Source organism: Ictidomys tridecemlineatus, chromosome 2 (genome assembly GCF_052094955.1).
Source record: "Ictidomys tridecemlineatus isolate mIctTri1 chromosome 2, mIctTri1.hap1, whole genome shotgun sequence".
NCBI lineage: Eukaryota > Metazoa > Chordata > Mammalia > Rodentia > Sciuridae > Ictidomys > Ictidomys tridecemlineatus.
The window spans coordinates 121,681,938-121,708,959 of record NC_135478.1 but is presented as its reverse complement, the minus strand read 5'-3'; the positions used below and the strand labels follow the sequence as shown (position 1 = coordinate 121,708,959).

The window sequence follows — 27,022 nt, the reverse complement described above, 5'->3', positions numbered from 1 at the left end:
GGGATGGGGAGAAGGGGATGGAAAATATGTTGATTTTAAAATAAGCCTCAGTGCCAGAGCATCAGGTTAATATTTTCAGTTTAATTTATACTTAACTGAACTTTAGTTGTTCATGGTAGATGAGTGGTATTATTTGAAAGGGCATCACTTTTATACCAGTTCAAATAGAGCAACTTTCTAAAAATAATATGTTACATCTGTAGAACACTATATTTTCCACTTTATACAAATTTATAGTTGTTGAAATCAATTTGATTCCTGTCCCTGGGACCAATTTGTTTCAAATTAATCTGCTTCAGAGTTCTAGAAATTGGGGAATCAACTGAAAGAACTATTTGTTTCAGAGTTGGGGAGCTGACCACCTGGGAGGATAAGGAGGTGTTCAGTGGTGGAAATGTGGTAAGCGACACTCCTGAGTGAGGGAGCAAAAAGTCCAGAGGGGAATAAGCAGGGTCTGTGGGAATCTGGCATGTCCAGGGCAGAAAGGTATGTGATGGGTGGGAAGGGAGATGGAGCTGGAAAGAGAAGCAGGATCACATACAGAGGAGATCCCACAGAACCTGATGATGCCCAAAAAACACTTGTTGAAGAAACAAAACAGAGATGGTAGGAGCCAAAGGAGGAGGTTTGGACCACATGGTTCTTCTAAGCCATTTTGTTCCCTTACAACTAGGTAAGACACTTCTCCAGGGTAGGGATGTCCAATGCACACTGCTTCACTCCCTGCTTCACTCCCCACTGGAAAATGGCTCCCTAACAACTGAAAACACAAGTAGAAGCTTCTGAGGGTGTAAGAACCCTTTCCTGAGAGCTGCCTGTGAGTTCACCACACAAAGTTGGGAACAGACAATTCTATGGTGGACCAGTCGTTCATGGAAAACAACATGCTCACGAGATATCATAAGATGGAGTCCCTTATTCCATCAACTGCCAACTACTCTACAAGCACCAGCCCAAGAATTGCTGATGCTCAGAACCCAGTGATGTCATCTTTAGAGAACAATGGGACTGGGGCCTTCTAGGGACTCCCATTGGTGGGGAGAGTAGTGGGTCAGTTCACTCTTTGCAGAGCTATAGGCCTGGTAACCAGAGTGAACCTGATGGATTCGCAAAAGGAGGACCTGGGCCTCCCTGGCCGTAAGTACACCCAGTCCTTTTGAGTGTGAGCCACAAACTTTCAGGGAAGACCCTTTGCATGGATGGGGTGGTGGCTGCCTGAATGGAGTGCTATTTCGTTAAGAGACAGACTCCTCTAGGAAACTAAGGACTCCTGGAAGGCAGAGACCATGTTCTGCCCAAGCAGAAAAGATACAATTGAGGTCCTTGCCCTTAGTGAAGCTTCTTAGTCTGAATGACTGCATGGGTCCTGGACTGGAGCCAGAAGGCCTGACTGGAGTCTGGGCAGGTCTGGCCCCTCTACACCTAATGTTCCTTATCTGAAAAAGGCTAATGAGGTCTCTTATGTGCCCTGCAAATATAGCTTTGACTGAATCAGGAAATTATTAGGCATGTCTTTGAGAAGGGTGGGAAGGAATGAGAGGATGAATGAGCCAAATCCAGGAGAGGAATGAGACACAGTTCAGGTCCCAAACTAGAGCTGTCAGTCAGCTTGCCTCTTTTCTTTTCTTTTCTTTTTATTCTTTTTTCTTTCTTTCTTTTTTTTTTTTTTTTTTACTGCCTCAGCGTGGGTCCCATGGTACTTCGGATTGTTGGGGCTGTGCACCTTGATAACTAGCGGCTGCATCCTCTTACTCCACTGGAGGAAGAACCTGCAGAGGAGACAGCGTGCCCAGCAGTGGGTGGAGGTGATGAAAGCTGCCACCTTCAGTTATTGCCCACTGCTGTACTGGGTCAACAAACGACACAGATATGGCATGACTGCTGCCATCAGAATAGACCCTCCCCGGGCTGTTGACAATACTGACATTCAACTCCAAATTCCGGATCTTCCTTCAGAGCCGCACACCCGTGAAGACAGGTGTCATGCCTTCAGAGACAGCAGCCCTGAGGCAGAAGCCCCTGTTACCCTCCAACCTGCTCTGGTGGTCCCACAGCAGCCCTCACCTAAGGGGATGCCAGAGCGCCAGACCCCATCGCCCTTCCCCAGTGACTTTCCAGAGATCCCCTCTGCCCCTCCCCTCCACACCCTGAACTTTCCTCCCATGCTGTCCCACTCTGCCTCCTACCCCTTTCTCACGGCTCCTAAAAGGAAGGTCCACTTCTATTCCCTTCCCACACTGGCCAGAGGGGTGAACTGACCAATGTGTAGACTTTTACTTCAGTGTCGAAGCCTCCTGTCACTGAACGTGAGAGATTCAGGGGCCAGGTATTATAAAAAGGAGTCAAAGTCAAGACTGTGTTCCTGATACACAGGTCATAACCCATATAGATGTTACATAGTAAAGTTTTTTGAAAAGTCAGAGTCATTTGTGTCTCATTTGACAGTAGGAAAGCAATGTCCTTCCCCAGTGTGATGGTGGCACAATTCTCACCAATACAGTGAGAACTGGAGGCTGGGCTCTGAAGAGACACATTGAGCCAATACTTGTGGATGAGCTCAATTCCCTCCATCAAGTATTCAATGTGTTCAAGACCCTGGGCTAGGTCCCCAAAGGCACTGCTCTTCTGCAGGATGGGAAGTCAAATTGCCACAAGAGTAACAATTGCCAATGGCACACAGCTACAGCTGTCCACAGTGGCTATGCCACTGGCCAAGCAAGTCATCATGAGGTCAGTGAACCACACCACACTATGTGCTGACTGGGTGATGTCTATGATGTATCGATTCTTAGCTGGTTGTTTCTCTACATTATTTCTAACAGAACAACACTGCAAAATGGTTATTATGATTTTTCTTTTTCTGATGAGGAGACAGGTTCCAAGGGAATATGCCATTTCTTTTTTGTTGTTATTTTTGCTGATCCTCTTCTCCCATGTACGTCTGCCTGGCATTACAATTCCTGGTCTTTCCACCCCATGATATCCCTTCCCTAATCATGTCTTCTTAAAACATCCTTGGTGAATGAATGCCTCACTGTGTATGGAATGTCATCAGCTTGGTCTACAGATTTGCTTACTGAAAGGGCTGGTGGTAACCACCTAATATTATATGGAGTAACACATCCAAAGCACTATCTTAAGATATCCACAGCTGCACAAAAGTTGAGTCCCAACTTTTTGTCATTCTTCTACATGGGAATATAAATAATTTTTATACTTTCTGAATAAGGTCCAAAAAGGAGACACAAATATAATTATCAGATATTTGGCCCCAGTTTAAAAAAAAAAAAAGCCTGAAAGCCTAATTCTGTCACACAAATTTTTCCCATTTACTTTGAAAATGAGCAAAACCACTTACCATATTTCATCTAAACTTTAAATGTACACGTCCCTGAGAGAAGTGTCTGTTTTTGCCTATTTTGTGGTGTGTGGTGTGTGTGTTTGTGATTCTCAGAAGTTAGTAAACATGTAGCCAATTTTTTTCTTTTTTACCCCCTGTGTGTGGGCTGAAGGGCTTAGATCCAGCAACTGCAAAGAAAGCCTGATTTCTATCCACATGACCTCTAGCAATATATTTTAAGCAATTTTTATTTTTTAAAGTTAAGTGGAACCATTTCTTCCTTGTATAAACATGATCTTATATTGTATCTCAAAATACAAAACGGGACTACGCAGATCTTCTCTGGAAGAACAAGGGCAGAGGTTCACTTCTCCATCACCTTGCCCCCTGGTCACCTTGCCCCCTTCAACTCTGCAGAGACCTAAAGCCCCTGACATATAGTCTTCACTGCTTCACACCCAAGACTCTAATTCTGAAGGTACATTCTAGGACATTAATTTGTGCCAATGATCAGTTAGCCCCTGCTTTCAATGGAGGACAGAAGCCATGAACATAAATCAAAGAATATTTGCTTTCTCTTAAAAATCAAGGGAGTGGGGGGAGGCTTTGTAACACACAGTGACAAAAAAAGCCAAAATGTTTTATTCAGATAAATTGAAATGGCTATCACTGATATGAAATGAAGCTCAAACTGAGTTTTTTTTTTAAAAATTGGAATTCACCCTGTAAAATGAACCAAAATGGCTTATGTGTGACAAAAATAGCTGCACTAGAACAAAAGTAGATTTGCATTATTTCATATAAAAATACAAGTTAGGTTAGGTTCATGTAACAAAAAATACATGTTCTGTGAAATCTCAGAATACCCAAATGTGTTCTGGTTTGGATAGGATAGAAACAAAATCTAGTTGGTGATGGTAAGCAAGCCAATGAGATGCACAGCAAATAAAAAGCTGTCAATAAAAACTACTTGACAGGACACTGATCCCATGGGAGTCAAAATTCTCCACTGTGACCAGCAGCACTAGCACAGGGGGGAGGAGGGGTTATGTGCAGCAATGCAAAGAAAGGAAACTGCTATAGAATGCAAAACAGCCAGCAGCAGAGGAAGGGTGTCCACTCCTCAGCTTTGTTGCCTCAGACCCACTCCTGGGTGCCAGGTACATTGCAGCATCTTGAAGCCAGGCACTTTATTCCTCTGGGAATTCTACAGGACCTGGTACCCCTCTGAATAATGAAGAAGCTCTTTAAGTAAACATTATAATTCCAGATTTTATATATATATATATATATATATATATATATATATATATAATCAGAAAGCAATGCTTTGGGAAACTAAAGAAAGAAGAAGTAGGAGCTGCCACACAGAAGAGCTAAAGGATTGCAAATGAAATCCAAACTCAGATCACTACCCAATCTTTCTCAGAGAGCTGAGAATGTGGCAGTTGATGCTTGACTATAGCTCAACACAAGGACTAGGCTGGGTAAAATAAAATAATTGATTATTTATGGATTTTTAAATTGGAAACTTAAAATTGCCACTGTACTTACATAGTTGCTTTTCCCATAGTCATGACTCACTATTTCAACACAGCTCCTAGTATAAAGAAACATCCAGTCATTTAGTGACATCACTCTAAGTAAGGATGTAATTGTTGATCCTCTTAAACAATCTGCTAGTGGATCAGCCTCAAACTGAAAAAGAATCACAAGACATAAATTACTGCTTTTTCAAGATCAACATTATCCAAGGGCATTTACATTGTATATTGGTGCTATTTTCTTCTGAAATCTCATAATTCTAGTCTTAACAATGAGTGGATTGGAACTTGGATTCTATCTTGGGTGATATGAAGTTTTCGTTGAGAGTCCATTAGACTGAGATGATTCCAGGGCTTCAGCTTCCTCCACAGGTACATGGAGAATTAATGTAAAAATGTTACACGAAAACTAGGAAACAGTTTAAGTTTTTAGTAAGATGAAACTAGGAAATTTACCAATTTACAGAAACTGCCAACCAACACCTGTGTAGGGTCTTTTGACTCTAGTCAAATATTTTTTTTTTTCATTCTACATCTACATCAGCCTATGGAAGCTCACTGCCCACACTGCTGCCATGAAACCCTGAACCTCTTCTGGTTCTCAGTGCTGCCTGACTCATTAATCCTTCTTTGCTCTGATACTGTTAAAACTTTAGTCTTTCCTTTTAACATAGGTTCCTCTGCATCATTTTGATTCTATGTATTTGATCCTTAGGAATACAATTGGGAGATCAGTCTTCCAACTGCCATGAGCAAATGTCTACAATGTTAGATAAAGAGATGACATAGCTCCCTATAGCAAAGTGCTCTTCATACATTCTGATTCAGTGTTTGCCTGTTGTCTCAAAGAAAAAAAAAAACAGGGATACTGAAAAGAGCAACAGTCATAGCTATAAACATGACTGCATGGGTTCCTTTGTGCATTCCTCTTTATTTGACCCCACAATGACATGAATATCTTCAAAATCCATCTTACTGATTTGTAATGTTGGAAGAGTCTTACTTCTTTCAAAGTTCCTCCTAAGAAAATCTAGGTCAAACCTAAAACATTAGTATTTTAAGTTCTCTTTGTGCATTCTGGGATCTGAAAATTAACATTCCTTTTGTGATCAATCCAAGGAAAATAATCAATGACAATTAGATATTTGCAAATCAGGACTATTTTCCTTGAATAAATTACTGCCTGTCCTCAGTGTTGAAATACTGAAATTCACTAGTGGATGTGTTTCTCTTCATGATGGGAGTAGCTAGCTGAGGAAGGATGCTCTGTGTTCCCTGCTGGGAATTTACAGTATGTTACTGGGGAAGGATGTTCTCCCTCATTACAGGGATTTAAGCTAGCAGCTCAGCAAGAGCGTCTGGGAGGAATTACCTTTCCCTATCATTGTATAATATGCACCTAGTCCATAATAGGAAAAAAATCATGATCTTTATTGTTGAAATTTAAGAAATTGGAAAATATCATGACGTGAATGCCATTATCCAGCCTTCTTTCTGCAGAACAACTGCCCATCTGGAAACACCCATGGATCACTAACATAAGCCCCCTGAGATCAGCTTCCTAAGAGGTAGGGATTTGGATACAGAATCCCTCTTTCTTCTCACTGAACCACTTTTTAAATACAATCACTTTCTTTGCCTCAACTACTTAGTTGTCAGTTGACTGGTCAGTTGTGGGGCAAGAAGCTGGACCTTAACCCTGGTAACAATATAGAACTCCGAAATAATCTTGTCCCTGGATTCACATTTGTTCAGGCAAAAGCATCTCTCGTTCATTATTCCTGCATCTCCTAACAGTACAGAATCAGAAAACCTGGAATTGCTCACTCTCCTCCCCAAAAGAAAACCATTTTCTCAGCCAGGTGCAGTGGCACATTCCTGTAATCCCAGCAGCTAGAGAGGCTGAGGCAGGAAGATCCCATGTTCAAAGCAAGCCTCAGCAATGGCAAAGGGATAAGCAACTCAGTGGTACTCTTGTCTCTAACTAAAACACAAAGTAGAGCAGGGAATGTGGCTCAGTGGTTGATTGCCCCAGATTTCAACCCTGGTACAAAAACAACAACAAAAAAAAGTTCTAAACATTAGCCATAGGCATTTTTTAATAGAAGAATCTAAGATGCTAAGGGATATACACAGAGCTCAACCTCTGTGCACACACCAAGCAGGCATAAGCACAGTCAGAAAAATAGTACTTACTAGAGTCTTGACTTGACAAACTCCTTCAGTACTGTCATCCTTCTCATGGGACTGTCTCATGCCTTTAGACAGGACCTCATCATTCTACAGTCTTTACACATTGCATCCATTAGACCATTTTGTAAAAAGTTAAAAATATGGCTACACAAGCAAGAATACATTTATATTAGAGAAAACTATGGTAGTGGGAGTGGTGGAGCCCCACCCAACCAACTTAGGTGTTACAATTCTGGGTCATAGACTTCTGCAAAAACACTATTTCTAAATCATGATTAAATAGTGATTTATACTTTTTGATATTAATATTCAGAGACTAAACTGGGAAGGGGCTCTATCACTGAGCTACATCCTTGCCCCTCCCCTTTGTTTAGGCAGGGCTTCACTAATGTGCCTCAACTGGCCTCAAATTTGTCATCAAATTTGCCTTGGCCTGTGTAGCTGTGATTATAGATGCACTCCATGACAGCAGCTAAATCTAACTTTTAAAGACAGAGTTGTCTTCTACAGAGACAACATCAGTCACCATTACCTGTCAGGTAGCACAGCTCAGCAAGATGTACATGTGAACCAGGAATAAGCCTATGGCACTTTTTCCATCTGCCTTTGCTGACCAAGAGACCATCATTGTGGTTCCTGTTGGCATACATGGCCCACATGGCATACATCCCACAAAGAATTACACTAAAGTGACTATTCTCTTTTCTACCCTTGTATGCAGTGATGTCTGAGAGACACTTAAGAGTATACAGGGCTCACTGACCTTGCTTTGAAAATTCCTAAAGCACTCTGAAAACTTTTAAGAACACTTGCACTAATGGGGAAGGGCAAACCCTGACCCCTTTTTAAAATTTCAATTACAGATCTATACCCAACATTTCTTCTCGGTCTTTCCCCCTAAGCTCATAGTTCCTCTTTCCAGGAGGAAAAGACATTTTTAAAACAAGATGTCACAAACACCTTCCTACACTTATCCTGCAATTCTCAAATGGCAAACTGCCTTTCCTCCCAACAAAAAATAGTGATTCTGCTAGAGCTTTCCACATCACTCATCAACAAGGACCTTGCAAATGATAATCTGTCACAAGGATTCTGGCACCCGGTGTTTCTTAAGCACCTGGGAAGTTCAAGAGTCCTCACACCTCAAAGAAGACAACTTCAGATCTGGCATTTGTGATTATTCTTCTTAAGCTAGCCTCCTAGTTTCAATTCTTAAGATACTGATGCAGGTATACATGTCTTTTCCTTAAAGAGGTTTGTAATTATTTGCTGAGAGCCACAACCAAGTCAAGATGATGCCTGGCACTTTGCCAGAGGGACTGGTTTGAGAAGTAATGCCAGCGAGCTATTAAGATGATGTTAATTCAGTTAAGCTGTGTATAATTATTAAGATGAAGTAACGCCAGCGAGCCATTAAGATGATAGAGATTCCTTGTTGGCTAATTACTGTACCTAGAAGAAGTTAATTGAGTTAAGATGTGTATAATTGTTAAGATGATGAGGATTGCTGTAACTGGATGATACTAAATTGAAACAGGCTGTGTATTCAGTTAGGTATAAATACCTCTGCCATCCTACAATAAAGCGACTCCCTCTGTATCAACCTTCACAAGTTTCTTGTCAACCCCTGGTTATTTTGCCCAGCCAGACTACAACAATTATTTAGAAAAACCCCTGGGATTTACCTGTGTCCCTGTCCTAGAACTTTCTCATGGTATGGCGTTCACTGATTTTTCAGTTTGTAACTCCATCAGAGCCTCATATCTCCAGCCCATTCAAGCCAGCTTCTTCCAGGCTCCCCAATCCCAGAGGATGATGCCATCATCCACCCATATCCTCTCCTTTTTCTGGCACCCAAAAGATCCACACTATCAACAAGTCCTGCCCATTCCTCTCCGAGCCAGGACAACACCATTTACATGAGTACCATTAACAACCACCTCATTGGGTACCTTACCTCCATTTTCATGTAGACACTGCCCACACTTTGTACATATTGATAAAATAGTATTTAAAAACAGATCTCTTGAGCTGGGGATGTGGCTCAGTGGTAGAGTGCTTGCTTAGCATGCTCAAGGACCCAGGTTCAATCCCAGGGCCACAATAAAATTAAGAAAAACAAAACAATGACACCTCCGCCCCCCCAAAAAACAGAATCACTTGATTAATCTACATAACACTACATGATCTTGGTAAAGTCCAATTTGTCCCACAGAACAAAGTTCTACACAAGGGGCTCCCTACCTGACCCTCCAATAAGGGTGCAGCCCTTGCCTGCTCCTACATCCCTGCCCTGTATTCACCTTACTTCTCTAGAGAACACTTCAGCTGTTTGAGATAGGGTCACAACAGGCCCATCTGAAAAAGTGTGTCTTTGTGCCTCTGTCATCCCCTTCTTTCTCCTCTCCCTGATTTGCATACAGCTCACTCCTGACATGTATATTTCAGCTTCTCACAAGTTTTCCATGACCACACAACTTAAAGAGCCATGAGAGAGTCCCCATAACATGAAATAGATCCATCTTATCTGCCTGCTGTGAGAACCCAAGTTCCTCAATCAGGAGACTCAACTGTCCTAGCATGCACAGCCAAGATGCAACTGAGGCCCTAACTCCTTTTGGAGAAAATACAGAAGCACTGAAGGTGGCCCACATGCCAGGGTAATGTTGTCACTGGGCCATTCCCTTGGATGCCCATTAGAGTGCAGTGTATTTCCAATGGCTCCACATGACTATATTTTGGATTGTTATAAACGAATAGAACTCTTTTCCATATCATTCATCTGTAACTTATTTCTAATTGCTCCAAGTGTCTGGCTCCAAGTGTCTGATCATTCTTTCATTTGTCAAAACTAGAAAGTCAACCATGTCAACTGGCGCTTCATGGTTTACTGAGCTAAGTTTACTTATTTCTTTGTGCACACTCAAATTTGAGATTGGGGAACCCATGAATTGTAAGGCTTAGCACATAATTGACATCACATCAAATGTAATTGATCATTTTTACTCTTTTTGCACCATGTACGACAGAGCTAAGACTTCTAGACATGTACATTTTTCTATCTGAAGATTGACCATATTTTATTTTTATCCAATAGTACATGTACATGTTGAAAACTATTCTAGCCACTTCTAATGCTAACAGAGTGGCCCTGCTAGAACTGTCTAATGATGCCATATTGCCCCCTACACAGGCACTTGAACACATGGATAATGAATGAAGCTGTCCTAGTCCACAAAGGAGACTATGTTAATACTGTATATCTATATCTATGCTTCCTAAATAAGACTTCAGAGAATTTGATTCTACTAAGGTTAAAAATTCTAAGATTCAGATATGTTTTATAAATAAAGTTTCGTACCTGCTGGTAGAGGTCCACAATGCTGGTTTGGCTGCCATCTGTTTTTTGTAAATGTATCTCGGAGAGTCTGATCTTAATTGACGGCATCCACCCTGTAGGTTCTGTTCTTGTATCTGTGGTGTAATCCCAACATAAGAGGGTATTCCTGACTTAGTCATTGCATTAAAAAGTATTTTTAATCCTCCAAGTAATTGGAGGATATATTAATATTCAATTTACATTCTGTACAACTCACCCATTTAAGTGGATTAGCCAATGGCTTTCAGTGTATCTGCAGAGTTGTACAATCAACAATCTTAGTATATTTCTACCTCCACAGAAAGAACATCAGAACCGCAAGCAACCACTTATTTCTACCCCAGTCTCCTAACCCTAAGTCAGCTAGAAATCCACTTCCTACCTCCTAAGACTTGCCTTCTCAAGTATCATGTGAATTGAATTATAGATGTAATCTTTCCTGACTTTCACTTAGCTTTATGTTTTCAAGGTTAATTTGGGCTGTAGCAAGTCTTGGTAACTGATTTCTTTCTATTACCAATTAATGTCCTATTATAACCAGAAGCAATGCCCCATGTGTATAATCCCAGAGACTAGAAAGACTGAGTTAGGAGGATGGCAAGGTCCAGGCCGTCCTGAGCAACTTAGCAAGACCCTGTCACAAAGAAAGAGGGGGCTGGGACTTTAGCTCCGTGGTGGAGCACTGCCTAGCATGGGCGAGGCCCTGGGTTTTGTATCTAATATCAAAATCTTATATACATGCAATGCATATGTATACGCACAAATACATACATATTTTCTGTTGGATGGTTGTATCACATTTGTTTATCTGTATACCACTTGATGGACCTTAGGGTTATTTATACTTTTGGTAATTATGAAGAATGTTATGGACAATCTAGTACCAATTTTGGCAGGCAAAAATTTTCATTACTTGGGGTGGGGCTGTGGCTCAGTGGTAGAGTGCTTGCATAGCATGTGTAAGGCACTGTATTTGATTCTCAGCACATCACATAAATAAATAAAATAAAGGTCTCTCAACTAATAAAAATATTTTCAAAATATTTTTAAAGTTTTCAGTTCTTTTAGATATATAACTAGGAGTGGAATTCTGGGTCATGTGGTGTGCTATCTCTAGTCTGACATTTCCTCAAATTATATTTTTCAAAGAAACTACATTATTTTACATTTCTACTGCAATGTAGGAAGGTTGGTTCTACATTTCCCAATTACTTACCAAGTTGTTAATATCTGGTTTTATTTTAGCTATCCTCATGGATGTGGAGTAGTACCTTATTTTGAGTCTCACTGGCTGATGATGCTGAACATTTTTTTTATGTGCTCACTGGCCCAGAATATCTGCTTTAGAGGAAGGTCTCTAGAGAAAGGTCTACTCAGATGATGTGTCCTTTATTTAAACATTGGCTATCTCTGTGTTGGGTTCTGTTCTTTATTTGTTCTGCATACATTTTCTTTTAAGACATGTTACTTGCACATATTTTGTCCTTGTCTGTCAGTTATCTTTCCAAATTTTTGACAAGATACTTTGAACAAAAGTTGTTAACTTGAAGTTCAATCTACTTCATATTGTCCTTTATCACTGTGCTCTTGGTGTCCTATCCAAGAAGAGTTTGCCTAATAAAGTCAAAATTTACTCCTATACATTTAAAGAAAATCCCCCTTTAGCTCTTATGTACATATAGGTCTATTTTGAGTTAGTTCTGGAATTAAATTTGGGTAAACTCTGTGCATTGTGTGAGGAGTCAAGTGGATATCCAGTCACCCCAGCATATAACTGAGAAGACTTTTCCCCCTTGTTTAATTATCTTGACATTCCTGTCAAACTAAGTAACTACAAAGATGAGGGCCAACATCTGGACTAAGCTCTTTTACAGTGGCCCGCAGGTCAATCTTCGTGCCAGTATCACCCTGTCTCAATTATTGTCACTTTTTAACAAATTCACAGTTGGGAAAAGTGAGTTCTCCAACTTTGTTCTTTGAAGATTGCTTTGGTAAAGTAATTGGTTATTCAAATCCACTGTCTTATCAAGTTAATACTTCTTGTGTAAGAGAAAAATTAAGATAAAATATTCCAATAAAAAGTAGCCAATGCATTATACTTAAGTGCTGATTTTTAAAATAGCCAAAAAATAAAGAGAGAAAAGAAATTCAGAAAAAACATGCTGCTCTGGGCAAGCAGACCCAATGAATGGGCATCAGGGACTGAGGGACAGTAGACCCTCTACCAGCTGTGTAACCAGATGAGCAGCAAATAGTTCTTATGAGGTAGAGTTCATACTATTTCTAGATCTAAACTTCAACCTTCAGTGATTCAACAAATATAGGAACATCTTTTGTATGGGCAGAAGCAGTAATCAAATTGATGATTGTGTAATATTTTTTAAAAACTTAGACTTACTTTGTAAAAACAATTAACCCAACGAATTCTTTGACTACCTTCTCTTTGGTATTTCTTGCAGTTTTTTTTCAAATATCTTCATTACAAAATCATAAGTAGTTTCCATTCAGAGTACTTCATGGCTCAGGTTGGCACAGAGAGTAAGGCTGTTTTCATATGGAAGAATGCAAGGAATATAACCAGACAAGGTTTCCAACCAGAAAGCAGAAAAAAACTGCAGGACAGGATGAAGGTCAAGCTCTGCACATTAAGCAAAGTGTTTCAAGGACTGAGCTCTGGGTCTAAAATAGATAAAAGTCAACTGGTTTTGATTTCTTAATTTTAGCAATAATTTCACATATATATGTGCACATATATAGATACATATATACATATAAATATATGTAGACATATATATGTATATGTATTATATATTTTATATTATACATATATTATACACAATCATATATGCACATTTCAACAAATAATATAGATGTAGAAAATAAGTAAAATTGCTATTAAAATTTTTTTAGAGAGAAAATAATTTTCAAATTTTAGTTGATTTAGGCTTCTCACATTGTTTATTCAATAACTGAATACTGGGGTCCATCCCTAATATCAAAATCTTATATAAATATAATGTGTATATATACACACGAATCCACACATATTTTCTGTTGAATGGATATACCCATTTGTTTATTTATATATAAGTTGAAGGACAGAAGTTTAATTACTTTGCAAGCAATGGAAAAATGCAAGGAACTCTTGTCCCAGAGGCTGTGATTCTGCACAACAGGGGGAACAAAGTGTTTTGAAAGATGGGATTTCAGGTGTGCCCGGTCCTATTTCACTGCTTAATCTGGGATATAAGCATTTTTTAACTCTTCTGCTGCCATCTCCAACTCTAAATTTCTTCACTCCTGTGGTGGGTGTGTGCTCAAGGACAGATAACTGAATGGGGTCAAAAAGTAATCCTGTTCCAGGTTAGGGATGGGGAGAAGGGGATGGAAAATATGTTGATTTTAAAATAAGCCTCAGTGCCAGAGCATCAGGTTCATATTTTCAGTTTAATTTATACTTAACTGAACTTTAGTTGTTCATGGTAGATGAGTGGTATTATTTGAAAGGGCATCACTTTTATACCAGTTCAAATAGAGCAACTTTCTAAAAATAATATGTTACATCTGTAGAACACTATATTTTCCACTTTATACAAATTTATAGTTGTTGAAATCAATTTGATTCCTGTCCCTGGGACCAATTTGTTTCAAATTAATCTGCTTCAGAGTTCTAGAAATTGGGGAATCAACTGAAAGAACTATTTGTTTCAGAGTTGGGGAGCTGACCACCTGGGAGGATAAGGAGGTGTTCAGTGGTGGAAATGTGGTAAGCGACACTCCTGAGTGAGGGAGCAAAAAGTCCAGAGGGGAATAAGCAGGTTCTGTGGGAATCTGGCATGTCCAGGGCAGAAAGGTATATGATGGGTGGGAAGGGAGATGGAGCTGGAAAGAGAAGCAGGATCACATACAGGGGAGATCCCACAGGACCTGATGATGCCCAAAAAACACTTGTTGAAGAAACAAAACAGTGATGGTAGGAGCCAAAGGAGGAGGTTTGGACCACATGGTTCTTCTAAGCCATTTTGTTCCCTTACAACTAGGTAAGACACTTCTCCAGGGTAGGGATGTCCAATGCACACTGCTTCACTCCCTGCTTCACTCCCCACTGGAAAATGGCTCCCTAACAACTGAAAACACAAGTAGAAGCTTCTGAGGGTGTAAGAACCCTTTCCTGAGAGCTGCCTGTGAGTTCACCACACAAAGTTGGGAACAGACAATTCTATGGTGGACCAGTCGTTCATGGAAAACAACATGCTCACGAGATGTCATAAGATGGAGTCCCTTATTCCATCAACTGCCAACTACTCTACAAGCACCAGCCCAAGAATTGCTGATGCTCAGAACCCGGTGATGTCATCTTTAGAGAACAATGGGACTGGGGCCTTCTAGGGACTCCCATTGGTGGGGAGAGTAGTGGGTCAGTTCACTCTTTGCAGAGCTATAGGCCTGGTAACCAGAGTGAACCTGATGGATTCGCAAAAGGAGGACCTGGGCCTCCCTGGCTGTAAGTACACCCAGTCCTTTTGAGTGTGAGCCACAAACTTTCAGGGAAGACCCTTTGCATGGATGGGGTGGTGGCTGCCTGAATGGAGTGCTATTTAGTTAAGAGACAGACTCCTCTAGGAAACTAAGAACTCCTGGAAGGCAGAGACCATGTTCTGCCCAAGCAGAAAAGATACAATTGAGGTCCTTGCCCTTAGTGAAGCTTCTTAGTCTGAATGACTGCATGGGTCCTGGACTGGAGCCAGAAGGCCTGACTGGAGTCTGGGCAGGTCTGGCCCCTCTACACCTAATGTTCCTTATCTGAAAAAGGCTAATGAGGTCTCTTATGTGCCCTGCAAATATAGCTTTGACTGAATCAGGAAATTATTAGGCATGTCTTTGAGAAGGGTGGGAAGGAATGAGAGGATGAATGAGCCAAATCCAGGAGAGGAATGAGACACAGTTCAGGTCCCAAACTAGAGCTGTCAGTCAGCTTGCCTCTTTTCTTTTCTTTTGTTTTGTTTTTCTTTTTTTTACTGCCTCAGCGTGGGTCCCATGGTACTTCGGATTGTTGGGGCTGTGCACCTTGATAACTAGTGGCTGCATCCTCTTACTCCACTGGAGGAAGAACCTGCAGAGGAGACAGCGTGCCCAGCAGTGGGTGGAGGTGATGAAAGCTGCCACCTTCAGTTACAGCCCACTGCTATACTGGGTCAACAAACGACACAGATATGGCATGACTGCTGCCATCAGAATAGACCCTCCCCGGGCTGTTGACAATACTGACATTCAACTCCAAATTCCGGATCTTCCTTCAGAGCCGCACCCCGTGAAGACAGGTGTCATGCCTTCAGAGACAGCAGCCCTGAGGCAGAAGCCCCTGTTACCCTCCAACCTGCTCTGGTGGTCCCACAGCAGCCCTCACCTAAGGGGATGCCAGAGTGCCAGACCCCATCGCCCTTCCCCAGTGACTTTCCAGAGATCCCCTCTGCCCCTCCCCTCCACACCCTGAACTTTCCTCCCATGCTGTCCCACTCTGCCTCCTACCCCTTTCTCACGGCTCCTAAAAGGAAGGTCCACTTCTATTCCCTTCCCACACTGGCCAGAGGGGTGAACTGACCAATGTGTAGACTTTTACTTCAGTGTCGAAGCCTCCTGTCACTGAACGTGAGAGATTCAGGGGCCAGGTATTATAAAAAGGAGTCAAAGTCAAGACTGTGTTCCTGATACACAGGTCATAACCCATATAGATGTTACATAGTAAAGTTTTTTGAAAAGTCAGAGTCATTTGTGTCTCATTTGACAGTAGGAAAGCAATGTCCTTCCCCAGTGTGATGGTGGCACAATTCTCACCAATACAGTGAGAACTGGAGGCTGGGCTCTGAAGAGACACATTGAGCCAATACTTGTGGATGAGCTCAATTCCCTCCATCAAGTATTCAATGTGTTCAAGACCCTGGGCTAGGTCCCCAAAGGCACTGCTCTTCTGCAGGATGGGAAGTCAAATTTCCACAAGAGTAACAATTGCCAATGGCACACAGCTACAGCCGTCCACAGTGGCTATGCCACTGGCCAAGCAAGTCATCATGAGGTCAGTGTGAACCACACCACACTATGTGCTGACTGGGCGATGTCTATGATGTATCGATTCTTAGCTGGTTGTTTCTCTACATTATTTCTAACAGAACAACACTGCAAAATGGTTATTATGATTTTTCTTTTTCTGATGAGGAGACAGGTTCCAAGGGAATATGCCATTTCTTTTTTTGTTGTTATTTTTGCCGATCCTCTTCTCCCATGTACGTCTGCCTGGCATTACAATTCCTGGTCTTTCCACCCCATGATATCCCTTCCCTAATCATGTCTTCTTAAAACATCCTCGGTGAATGAATGCTTCACTGTGTATGGAGTGTCATCAGCTTGGTCTACAGATTTGCTTACTGAAAGGGCTGGTGGTAACCACCTAATATTATATGGAGTAACACATCCAAAGCACTATCTTAAGATATCCACAGCTGCACAAAAGTTGAGTCCCAACTTTTTGTCATTCTTCTACATGGGAATATAAATAATTTTTATACTTTCTGAATAAGGTCCAAAAAGGAGACACAAAGATAATTATCATATATTTGGCCCCAGTTTAAAGAAAAGAAAGCCTGAAAGCCTGATTCTGTCACACAAATTTTTCCCATTTACTTTGAAAATGAGCAAAACCACTTACCATATTTCATCTAAACTTTAAATGTACACGTCCCTGAGAGAAGTGTCTGTTTTTGCCTATTTTGTGGTGTGTGGTGTGTGTGTTTGTGATTCTCAGAAGTTAGTAAACATGTAGCCAATTTTTTTCTTTTTTACCCCCTGTGTGTGGGCTGAAGGGCTTAGATCCAGCAACTGCAAAGAAAGCCTGATTTCTATCCACATGACCTCTAGCAATATATTTTAAGCAATTTTTATTTTTTAAAGTTAAGTGGAACCATTTCTTCCTTGTATAAACATGATCTTATATTGTATCTCAAAATACAAAACAGGACTACGCAAATCTTCTCTGGAAGAACAAGGGCAGAGGTTCACTTCTCCATCACCTTGCCCCCTGGTCACCTTGCCCCCTTCAACTCTGCAGAGACCTAAAGCCCCTGACATATAATCTTCACTGCTTCACACCCAAGACTCTAATTCTGAAGGTACATTCTAGGACATTAATTTGTGTCAATGATCAGTTAGCCCCTGCTTTCAAAGGAGGACAGAAGCCATGAACATAAATCAAAGAAGATTTGCTTTCTCTTAAAAATCAAGGGAGTGGGGGGAGGCTTTGTAACACACAGTGACAAAAAAAAACCAAAATGTTTTATTCAGATAAATTGAAATGGCTAGCACTGATATAAAATGAAGCTCAAACTGAGTTTTTTAAAAAAAACTGGAATTCACCCTGTAAAATGAACCAAAATGGCTTATGTGTGACAAAAACAGCTGCACTAGAACAAAAGTAGATTTGCATTATTTCATATAAGAATACAAGTTAGGTTAGGTTCATGTAACAAAAAATACATGTTCTGTGAAATCTCAGAATACCCAAATGTGTTCTGGTTTGGATATGATAGAAACAAAATCTAGTTGGTGATGGTAAGCAAGCCAATGAGATGCACAGCAAATAAAAAGCTGTCAATGAAAACTACTTGACAGGACACTGATCCCATGGGAGTCAAAATTCTCCACTGTGACCAGCAGCACTAGCACAGGGGGGAGGAGGGGTTATGTGCAGCAATGCAAAGAAAGGAAACTGCTATAGAATGCAAAACAGCCAGCAGCAGAGGAAGGGTGTCCACTCCTCAGCTTTGTTGCCTCAGACCCACTCCTGGGTGCCAGGTACATTGCAGCATCTTGAAGCCAGGCACTTTATTCCTCTGGGAATTCTACAGGACCTGGTACCCCTCTGAATAATGAAGAAGCTCTTTAAGTAAACATTATAATTCCAGATTTTATATATATATATATATATATATATATATATATATATATATATATATATATATATATATAATCAGAAAGCAATGCTTTGGGAAACTAAAGAAAGAAGAAGTAGGAGCTGCCACACAGAAGAGCTAAAGGATTGCAAATGAAATCCAAACTCAGATCACTACCCAATCTTTCTCAGAGAGCTGAGAATGTGGCAGTTGATGCTTGACTATAGCTCAACACAAGGACTAGGCTGGGTAAAATAAAATAATTGATTATTTATGGATTTTTAAATTGGAAACTTAAAATTGCCACTGTACTTACATAGTTGCTTTTCCCATAGTCATGACTCACTATTTCAACACAGCTCCTAGTATAAAGAAACATCCAGTCATTTAGTGACATCACTCTAAGTAAGGATGTAATTGTTGATCCTCTTAAACAATCTGCTAGTGGATCAGCCTCAAACTGAAAAAGAATCACAAGACATAAATTACTGCTTTTTCAAGATCAACATTATCCAAGGGCATTTACATTGTATATTGGTGCTATTTTCTACTGAAATCTCATAATTCTAGTCTTAACAATGAGTGGATTGGAACTTGGATTCTATCCTGGGGGATATGAAGTTTTCGTTGAGAGTCCATTAGACTGAGATGATTCCAGGGCTTCAGCTTCCTCCACAGGTACATGGAGAATTAATGTAAAAATGTTACACGAAAACTAGGAAACAGTTTAAGTTTTTAGTAAAATGAAACTAGGAAATTTACCAATTTACAGAAACTGCTAACCAACATCTATGTAGGGTCTTTTGACTCTAGTCAAATATTTTTTTTCTCATTCTACTTCTACATCAGCCTATGGAAGCTCACTGCCCACACTGCTGCCATGAAACCCTGAACCTCTTCTGGTTCTCAGTGCTGCCTGACTCATTAATCCTTCTTTGCTCTGATACTGTTAAAACTTTAGTCTTTCCTTTTAAAATAGGTTCCTCTGCATCATTTTGATTCTATGTATTTGATCCTTAGGAATACAATTGGGAGATCAGTCTTCCAACTGCCATGAGCAAATGTCTACAATGTTAGATAAAGAGATGACATAGCTCCCTATAGCAAAGTGCGCTTCATAAATTCTGATTCAATGTTTGCCTGTTGTCTCACAGAAAAAAAAAACAGGGATACTGAAAAGAGCAACAATCATAGCTATAAACATGACTGCATGGGTTCCTTTGTGCATTACTCTTTATTTGACCCCACAATGACATGAATATCTTCAAAATCCATCTTACTGATTTGTAATGTTGGAAGAGTCTTACTTCTTTCAAAGTTCCTCCTAAGAAAATCTAGGTCAAACCTAAAACATTAGTATTTTAAGTTCTCTTTGTGCATTCTGGGATCTGAAAATTAACATTCCTTTTGTGATCAATCCAAGGAAAATAATCAATGACAATTAGATATTTGCAAATCAGGACTATTTTCCTTGAATAAATTACTGCATGTCCTCAGTGTTGAAATACTGAAATTCACTAGTGGATGTGTTTCTCTTCATGAGGGGAGAAGCTAGCTGAGGAAGGATGCTCTGTGTTCCCTGCTGGCAGTTTACAGTATGTTACTGAGGAAGGATGTTCTCCCTCATTACAGGGATTTAAGCTAGCAGCTCAGCAAGAGCGTCTGGGAAGAATTACCTTTCCCTATCATTGTATAATATGCACCTAGTCCATAATATAAAAAAGAAATCATGATGTTTATTGTTGAAATTTAAGAAATTGGAAAATATCATGACGTGAATGCCATTATCCAGCCTTCCCTCTGCAGAACACCTGCCCATCTGGAAACATCCATGAATCACTAACATAAGCCCCCTGAGATCAGCTTCCTAAGAGGTAGGGATTTGGATACAGAATCCCTCTTTCTTCTCACTGAACCACTTTTTAAATACAATCACTTTCTTTGCCTCAACTACTTAGTTGTCAGTTGACTGGTCAGTTGTGGGGCAAGAAGCTGGACCTTAAACCTGGTAACAATATAGAACTCTGAAATAATCTTGTCCCTGGATTCACATTTGTTCAGGCAAAAGCATCTCTCGTTCATTATTCCTGCATCTCCTAACATTACAGAATCAGAAAACCTGGAATTGCTCACTCTCCTCCCAAAAAGAAAACCATTTTCTCAGCCAGGTGCAGTGGCACATGCCTGTAATCCCAGCAGCTAGAGAGGCTGAGGCAGGAGGATCCCATGTTCAAAGCAAGCCTCAGCAATGGCAAAGGGCTTAGCAACTCAGTGGTACTCTTGTCTCTAACTAAAACACAAAGTAGAGCTGGGAATGTGGCTCAGTGTTTGATTGCCCCAGATTTCAACCCTGGTACAAAAACAACAACAACAAAAAGTTCTAAACATTAGCCATAGGCATTTTTTAATAGAAGAATCTAAGATGCTAAGGGATATACACAGAGCTCAACCTCTGTGCACACACCAAGCAGGCACAAGCACATTCAGAAAAATAGTACTTACTAGAGTCTTGACTTGACAAACTCCTTCAGTACTGTCATCCTTCTCATGGGACTGTCTCATGCCTTTAGACCGACCAGACCTCATCATTCTACAGTCTTTACACATTGCATCCATTAGACCATTTTGTAAAAAGTTAAAAATATGGCTACACAAGCAAGAATACATTTATATTAGAGAAAACTATGGTAGTGAGAGTGGTGGAGCCCCACCCAACCAACTTAGGTGTTACAATTCTGGGTCATAGACTTCTGCAAAAACACTATTTCTAAATCATGATTAAATAGTGACTTATACTTTTTGATATTAATATTCAGAGACTAAACTGGGAAGGGGCTCTATCACTGAGCTACATCCTTGCCCCTCCCCTTTGTTTAGGCAGGGCTTCACTAATGTGCCTCAACTGGCCTCAAATTTGTCATCAAATTTGCCTTGGCCTGTGTAGCTGTGATTATAGATGCACACCATGACAGCAGCTAAATCTAACTTTTAAAGACAGAGTTGTCTTCTACAGAGACGACATCAGTCACCATTACCTGTCAGGTAGCACAGCTCAGCAAGATGTACTTGTGAACCAGGAATAAGCCTATGGCACTTTTTCCATCTGCCTTTGCTGACCAAGAGACCATCATTGTGGTTCCTGTTGGCATACATGGCCCACATGGCATACATCCCACAAAGAATTACACTAAAGTGACTATTCTCTTTTCTACCCTTGTATGCAGTGATGGCTGAGAGACACTTAAGAGTATACAGGGCTCACTGACCTTGCTTTTAAAATCCCTAAAGCACTCTGAAAACTTTTAAGAACACTTGCACTAATGGGGAAGGGCAAACCCTGACCCCTTTTTAAAATTTCAATTACAGATCTACACCCAACATTTCTTCTCGGTCTTTCCCCCAAGCTCATGGTTCCTCTTTCCAGGAGGAAAAGACATTTTTAAAACAAGATGTCACAAACACCTTCCTACACTTATCCTGCAATTCTCAAATGGCAAACTGCCTTTCCTCCCAACAAAAAATAGTGATTCTGCTAGAGCGTTCCACATCACTCATTAACAAGGACCTTGCAAATGATAATCTGTCACAAGGATTCTGGCACCGGGTGTTTCTTAAGCACCTGGGAAGTTTAAGAGTCCTCACACCTCAAAGAAGACAACTTCAAATCTGGCATTTGTGATTATTCTTCTTAAGCTAGCCTCCTAGCTTCAATTCTTAAGATACTGATGCAGGTATACATGTCTTTTCCTAAAAGAGGTTTGTAATTATTTCCTGAGAGCCACAACCAAGTCAAGATGATTCCTGGCTCCTGTGTGGCTCGGCCTGGAGCCAGCTTCCTAGCCATCTTCTTGGTGATCCTAAAATCAATAATAAAATTTATCTTTTTTGGTGTTGGAGAGTAAACCCAGGACTGCTTACCTAGTAGGCAAGTGCTCTACCACTGAGATATACTCCCAACCCATTAAAAAAATCAGTTTTGGGGTTTGGGCTGGGGCTCAGTTGTATAGAGCTCACCTGGTATACATGAAGCACTGCATTCAATCTTCAGCAATGAATAAAAAAATAAAGGTATTGTGTCCATCTAAAACTATATATATATCAGTTTTGACACCTTCCTCACATATCAAGTTATAGGAGCTCAACATGTTAGAAAGGGGTCAAAACTTATTTGACACCTGAAGAAGTTGAATGTAACCTTCCTTTTGCTGTAAAAATATTAATTACCAACATAGAATAAGGTAAAAATTATAAGATGATCCCTAAGTAGAAGACACCTTACTAGCATGTTTATCTTTCTTTCCATTCCTCTATGTCTTTAATTTCATTTTCTTGACTTAAGATATTAGCTAGGAACTCAGCAAGATATTAAAAAGAAGTAATAGGGGAGGATACTCTTGATTTTTCCTGATCTTAATGGGAAAGTTTTAAGTTTATTATCATTAAGAATGATGTAGGGGTGATGTAGGACAGCCAGCGCCCAGGTGGTAGGGGCAGCCCGCCAACTGTGTCAAGTTGCTAACATTGAACTAGACGTCACCCAAGCTCAAGGGTGAAAAGTGATGAGAAGGAGGTTCAGGTACCACAGGGTTGCCTAGGCCACTGGTGACAAGTCCCTGGTGCAAGCCCAGGCCAGGCCTCTGTATTTCTAGGCAGATAACAATGGTTGGCAAGAGCCCTGCAGCCCCGCCCTTTGTGGAATCTGAGTGCTTGGGTCATAATTGACCCCCCCCCCAGCATTCCAGGAGTTTCAGAGCAGAGGTGGATAGAGACAGAGGTGGTTTTCAGAGGTGGATAGAGACAGAGGTGGTTTTCAGGGGTGCATAGAGAAGGAGGTGGTTTTCAGAGGTGGATAGAGACAGAGGTGGTTTTCAGGGGTGCATAGAGAAGGAGGTGGTTTTCAAAGGTGGTTAGAGACAGAGGTGGTTTTTCAGAGGTGGATAGAGACAGAGGTGGTTTTCAGGGGTGGATAGAGAAGGAGGTGGTTTTCAAAGGTGGTTAGAGACAGAGGTGGCTTTCAGAGGTGGATAGAGACAGAGGTGGTTTTCAGAGTGGGTCTGATGGCTCACTGAAATTGTGGAGATGTCATCCTGGTTTAGAGGCCTAGGTTCCAGCTTGGGCCACACTTTGGGTCATGTGGGGAACAGCTTGGCTTCCCTCACCGGCCATATGTTGAATGTCACCAAGGACATGGTTCTAGATGATTTTGAGGATGTAGAAGCAGTTTTACCTAATTATTGGAGAAAGAACATTGAAGATACCAAATGGATGATCAGATATGACAATGAAAGACTTAAAAACTATTGTACTGATCTGGAAGAAAGGTATGCAGCATCCGAGCTACAGATCCAACATCAATCTGCAAATTACAGAAATGAACTGGAAGAGAAAGAAGTAGAAATCAGGCAACTGAAAGCAAGGCAGTTTGTACTAGAGGATGAGTTGTTGCAGTTGAAGTCAGCTGCCCAAGCACTACATTCAGGAGCTGGTGGTGTACCATTAACCACTGCCCCGTCTTCATTTGGTCATGAGATCAGTCATTGTTCAGCTTTTCCTGGTGATGACATGGGCTTCAGTGACATCATTTCAGCACAACAATAAATTAAGAGACTTTCAATTGAAGTTTCAAGACTTGAATTGGAAGTTGGAGCGCTAAAGCTCAGGTACAGGCAACACATAATTCTGATCAAAGTGAAATTTGCAAACTACAAAATACTATTAAGCAACTTGAACAAAACCAAAATCAAGACCTTGATAATCATAAAGATGAAATTGCAGTTTTTCAGAATGTACATCAACAGAAACTGGCAGAGATGAGTCGCCGGTATCAAGAGGAACTAAATGACTCTGAAGAAATAATTAAAAAACTTGAAAATCAGTTACAACAAGATGACTCTGGAGTAACAGTAACTGATGAGTCTATAATCTGTGACTTGCAAAAAACTATTCAGGTTCTACAAACTGAAAAACTAGACTCTGCCAGGAAGATAGAACAACTTGAGGATCAACTAAAAGACATAAATAAACAATTATCTTTGGTTACAAAATGACATAGAGGTCTTGAAGAGAGAAAAAGAGCAGCTCAGTGTGCAAAAGCAACAAATAATGGAACAGTGTGAAAACTTGAAGCTGGAATGTAGTCAATTGAAGCCTGCTGTGATAGAGCAGAAAGATGAGGAAATTAAGAATTGCAGAAAACCAGTTAACAAATAAAAGCCCAGTTGTAGGAACACACACACAACACTCCAGCAGACAATTCTGATAGTTTTCAAAAAACAAAAGTCAAAAATCTTCATATAGAAAACGGAAGTGAAAAACACAACTATGAAACTGAAAAAGGAGTGAAAGGAATCCAAGAATGAGAACTTGAAATGCAACTTGTAAATGAAAAGAATAGATCTTTAACCAACCAGATTAATCAGCATTTGGTAAACTCACTTCAAGTTGGTAAACTCACTCAAGCTATTCAGCAGGAAGGCATGGAGATACAAGCTCTTCAGGCAAAAATTTATTAAAGAAAACTTGATATGATTCCACCCCAGCTCTTGGCTGTGTCATCACGTACCTCCCAGTCAGCAGAGGTCCAAGAGCTGAGACAATCACTGCAAGAAAAAATGGCCACCATTAGGATGCTCCAGGAAAATAACCACAGGTTGTCTGATGGAATTGTTGCCGCCACAGAGAGAGAAAACAAAGGACATGAAGAAATGGATTCTGAAATTAAAGAGCTCAAGGAAAAACAAGATGTGTTAAAAACTTTACTGAAGGAAAAAGACCTCTTCATCCAAGCCAAAAGTGATCAGGTACTTTCTTCAAATGAAAAGCTCACTGACAAAGTGAACGAAAACGAGTTATTGAGGCAAGCAATAACAAACCTAAAAGAGAAAATATTAATTTTAGAAATGGACATTTCTCAACTCAAAGGTGAAAATGAAAAAATGATAGAAACATCCCAAGAAAAGGAAATGGAGTATCAAGCATTACAAGAGAATAACATGAAGTTCTCTGTGATCCTTCTAGAACAAGAATACAAGTGCCACTTCATGAAGGAGCAAGCTCTTGCCTTTGAGCAGCTGTTACTTTTAGAAAAAGAAGATGGCAAAGCTGGGGACTTAAGTCAGCTTTTAAAAGCACTTGAATCCATGCAGGAGAAGACCATCCTAATTCAGCAGGAGAGAGACCAAGTCACCTTGTCTCTAAAGCACCAACAAATGGCAAACCGGACTTTAGAGCAAGAGGTTCAACACTTATGTGACAAAGAATTACACTTAAAGCAGGAGGTACAAAGCCTGAGGAGCCATCTTCTAGAATCAGAAGATTCTTACACCCAGGAAATTTGAGCTGCAGAGAAGAGAGAGAGGAACCTGAGAGAGAAAGTCACACTACTGGAGGAAAAGCTGCTCTCCTCTTCTAATGCAAGTCATCAAGCCAGTGTGCAGGTAGAGTCCCTGCTGAAACAGGTGTGCTTCCTCTCCCAAGAGAGGGATGAGAATACACTGCAGCTTTCGCTCTACCAGGAACAAGGAAAGCAGTATGCCATGTCACTCACTAACCTGCAAAAGGTTCTAGAGCATTCCCAACAAGAAGAAAAAGCTATGTATTCCACTGAATTACAAAAGGAAAGACAACATACAACTGAATGGAAGGAAAAGGCAGAAAATCTAGAAAGAGAGGCATTGTTATTACAGGAACGCTTGGGTAAAGCCAACCATGTGTTGGATTCAGCAACCAGACTTACACAACAGTTCCATCCAGAGGAGGAACAGATTGAACAAAGTGAGCTCCCACGTGAAATATTGGACGATGCCCAAAAGAAACTGATGAACTCGGAAAATGGTACAGAAGGAAAAGTGGACAAAGCCTTAATGAGAAACCTGTTCATTGGGCATTTCCAGACACTGAAAAATCAGCGTCCCAAAGTGTTAAGGTTAATAGGAAGCATCTTGGGCATTCAAAAGGAGGAAAGGGAGCAGTTGTTGAATGGAGATGATGGTGGTGTTACTAAGTGGATGAAGAGTTGGCTTGCAGGAGAATCCCAATGTGTCCTCAACACACCTTTGACACCATATGAGCAACCTGGGCTTAATAGTTCTTTTTCAGAACTTTTTGTCAAATTTCTGGAAACAGAATTTCATTCATCTGTTCCATCACCAAAACTTTCTGCTCATGCCATGAAGTTTCTAGACTCCAGAGGAAGGAGAAAGGAATGTGCAAATGTACCAAGAAGTGGGACAGACGCCTCAGAATTCAGAGCTAGTAGAAGAGAGGCTGTGATTCCATTCTTGGCACCGCGTTCTGCGGCTGTGCCACTGATTAGCCTAGCTGGACTTGGACCTGGTGGACCTGAGAATCTCCTTTTGAATCCCATCACAGACTTCATGCCCACCTTTACACCATTGCCAGTGTCGCCGGACAATAGCTCCAGGGTTGTACTAAAGGACCTTTGAAAGCAATTCAAAGTGATTCTCAAGCCAGAGATGAGTTAGCACTTTAAAGAAGAAATAAACATTTTCTTCTTTTTATAAAGTGGCCTTTACAAAAAGAAGTTGTGTATTTGTAAGGACAAAAAAAAAGTTGATCCATAGAAGTACCAGGTATTTTGTCTCCACCTCCCCATTTTTAGTGT

At 40.6% G+C, this 27,022-nt stretch overlaps 1 protein-coding gene and 1 pseudogene across 1 annotated transcript in view; one reads left to right on the top strand and one right to left on the bottom strand.

Moving 5' to 3' along the window:
* Positions 1 to 27,022, bottom strand: part of LOC144375324 (uncharacterized) — a 92,886-nt gene that overhangs the window by 7,718 nt on the left and 58,146 nt on the right. The window contains exons 3-5 of the mRNA XM_078039712.1: positions 18,716 to 18,859; positions 10,439 to 10,551; positions 4,895 to 4,940 (exon numbers count right to left, since the gene is read on the bottom strand). Coding sequence (XP_077895838.1) covers positions 4,895 to 4,940; positions 10,439 to 10,551; positions 18,716 to 18,796 — 240 coding nt within the window. The 5' untranslated portion in view covers positions 18,797 to 18,859. The remainder of the gene's footprint in view (positions 1 to 4,894; positions 4,941 to 10,438; positions 10,552 to 18,715; positions 18,860 to 27,022) is intronic.
* On the top strand, positions 873 to 2,258 carry LOC144370651 (testis-expressed protein 38 pseudogene; annotated as a pseudogene).